Source organism: Charadrius vociferus, unplaced genomic scaffold, assembly GCF_000708025.1.
Source record: "Charadrius vociferus isolate BGI_N301 unplaced genomic scaffold, ASM70802v2 scaffold119, whole genome shotgun sequence".
In the NCBI taxonomy this organism is placed as follows: Eukaryota; Metazoa; Chordata; class Aves; order Charadriiformes; family Charadriidae; genus Charadrius; species Charadrius vociferus.
Genome location: NW_009650170.1, coordinates 1,257,607 through 1,259,650, shown reverse-complemented (window position 1 = coordinate 1,259,650; position 2,044 = coordinate 1,257,607). Strand labels below are relative to the sequence as shown.

Here is a 2,044-nt window from a genome sequence, read left to right as displayed (position 1 = left end):
TGCACTGTTGTGTGAATGGCTCCAGCACGTATACTCAGCAAAGCCATTACGTGCTGAGTCTGGCGGATCTCTCGTCCAGTGATTACGACCCATTTTTGCGACTTGGGAATGTCAAGAGGGGTGGGGATAAGGATGCCTGTGGGGTTGGCAATTTGGATGGGAATATCAATGGGGCTGGGGATGCTGATGGGGTTGGGGATGCCAATGGAACCGGAGCTGTTGCTGGGTCCAGGGCGGCTGAGCCTCCAGCACCGTTGGGGCTGCCCTGGGGCAGATGGATCTGGCCCAGGAGAAAGGGCCAGGTCCCACAGTGATGGGTGGCTGTGCTCCAAGCCCCATCTCCTCTCTCCCTCCCGTTGCCTGTTGCAGCTGGTGCTCCTGCCACGGGTGTCGGAGCTGCCTGGCTTCCACGGGGCAGAGGCAGCGGCGGCGGCACGCCAGGAGGAGCTGGAGCGGTACCGGTGCCTGGAGGCATTTCGCATGCCCCCCCCGACCCCCCTGGCCCAGGCCTGTGCCCGCCTGGTCTGCAGTGTCTCAGCCTTGCTGCACGGCGGGGCGCTGCGTGAGTGGGGGGCACCCTGCCGGGGTCGAGGGACGTGCCTGGGGCAGTGGGTGAGGATAGAGCCATGGGTCAGGATGGGACCGTGTCCACAGCAGGGTGGGCAGGGGCACCTGTGCCAGTGGGTCAGGATGGGGCCATGCCTCTTGCAAGGGGTGGGTAGGGGTACCCGGGGCAGGGGGTCAGGATGCGACCATGCCCTTTGGAGGGTTGGGCAGGGGTACCCAGTGCAGTGGGTCGGGATGGGGCCATGCCCGTGGCAGGGGTGGGCAGGGGAGTGGTGGCAGGGTGCAGGCAGGGTACGGGCAGGGCATCCCCAGCCCCACGCTGGTCCTGCTGCCCGCAGCCTGCCAGTGCGACCCACAGGGCTCCCGCAGCAGCGAGTGCCAGGTGCAGGGAGGGCAGTGTGAGTGCAAGCCCCACGTCCTCGGCCGGCGCTGTGACCGCTGTGCGCCAGGCAGCTACGGCTTCGGGCCCCTGGGCTGCAGCTGTGAGTAACAGGATTTGTGCCTGTCGGGCATCCCTGTCCCTCCTGTCTGTCCATCCATCCATCAGAGCCCTGTTCGCTGCCCATCTGCCTGTTCACTTGTCTGTCTGTCCATCTGTCCGTGCATGTCCCCCTGTCCATCCATCCATCCATCCAAGCCCCGTGCTTCTGCCTGGGGTGGGCACTGCTCTGCCTTGCACTTACTCATCTGTCCATCCGCCCTTCTGTGCCCACCTCTGTGTGTGTCCACTGTGCCGTAGCCCATGGGTTGGGCATGCCCTGGGTGCTGGTCCCCCGTCTGTCTGCCTGTCCATCCGTCCCTGTGTCCCTACACCCATGTGCCTGACCCAAGCCATGCTGTCCTGCAGCCTGCGCCTGCTCCCCAGAAGGCTCAGTGTCACAGATGTGCGATGCGGTGAGTGGGCAGTGTCGGTGCCAGCATGGTGCCGTGGGCCGGCAGTGTGACCAGTGCCAGCCAGGCTACTGGGGCTTCCCCGCCTGCCGGCCCTGTCAGTGCAACGGGCATGCCGAGGAGTGCGATCCCCAGACAGGCAGGTGCCTGCACTGCCGTGACCATACCGCCGGCCGGCACTGCGAGAGGTGAGCCTGATCAGAGGGGAGGGGATGGGACAGTATGGCATGGCATGGCATAGCGTGGCATGGATGGGCTGGGGTAGATACAGTGGGATGGGATAGGATGGTATATGATGGTATGGAATATAATGGGATGGGATGGTGGGGTGGGGTACGATGGGATGGGATGGGATATGATGGGATGGGATGGGATATGATGGGATGGGATAGGATATGATGGGATGGGATGGTGGGATGGGATATGATGGGATGTACGAGATGAGATGGGATAAGATGGCATGGCATGGCATGGCATGGCATGGATGAAGTGGGATGGGCTACTATGGATAGGATGGGATGGACCCCCAGGCACTCACCGCTCATCCTCGCAGGTGCCAGGATGGTTACTATGGGGACCCAGTGCT

General features: G+C 63.5%; 1 protein-coding gene across 1 annotated transcript in view; it reads left to right on the top strand.

Moving 5' to 3' along the window:
- Positions 1–2,044, top strand: part of LOC104293088 (laminin subunit beta-2-like) — a 23,333-nt gene that overhangs the window by 15,495 nt on the left and 5,794 nt on the right. The window contains exons 15-18 of the mRNA XM_009892550.1: positions 370–562; positions 906–1,049; positions 1,415–1,646; positions 2,012–2,039. Coding sequence (XP_009890852.1) covers positions 370–562; positions 906–1,049; positions 1,415–1,646; positions 2,012–2,039 — 597 coding nt within the window. The remainder of the gene's footprint in view (positions 1–369; positions 563–905; positions 1,050–1,414; positions 1,647–2,011; positions 2,040–2,044) is intronic.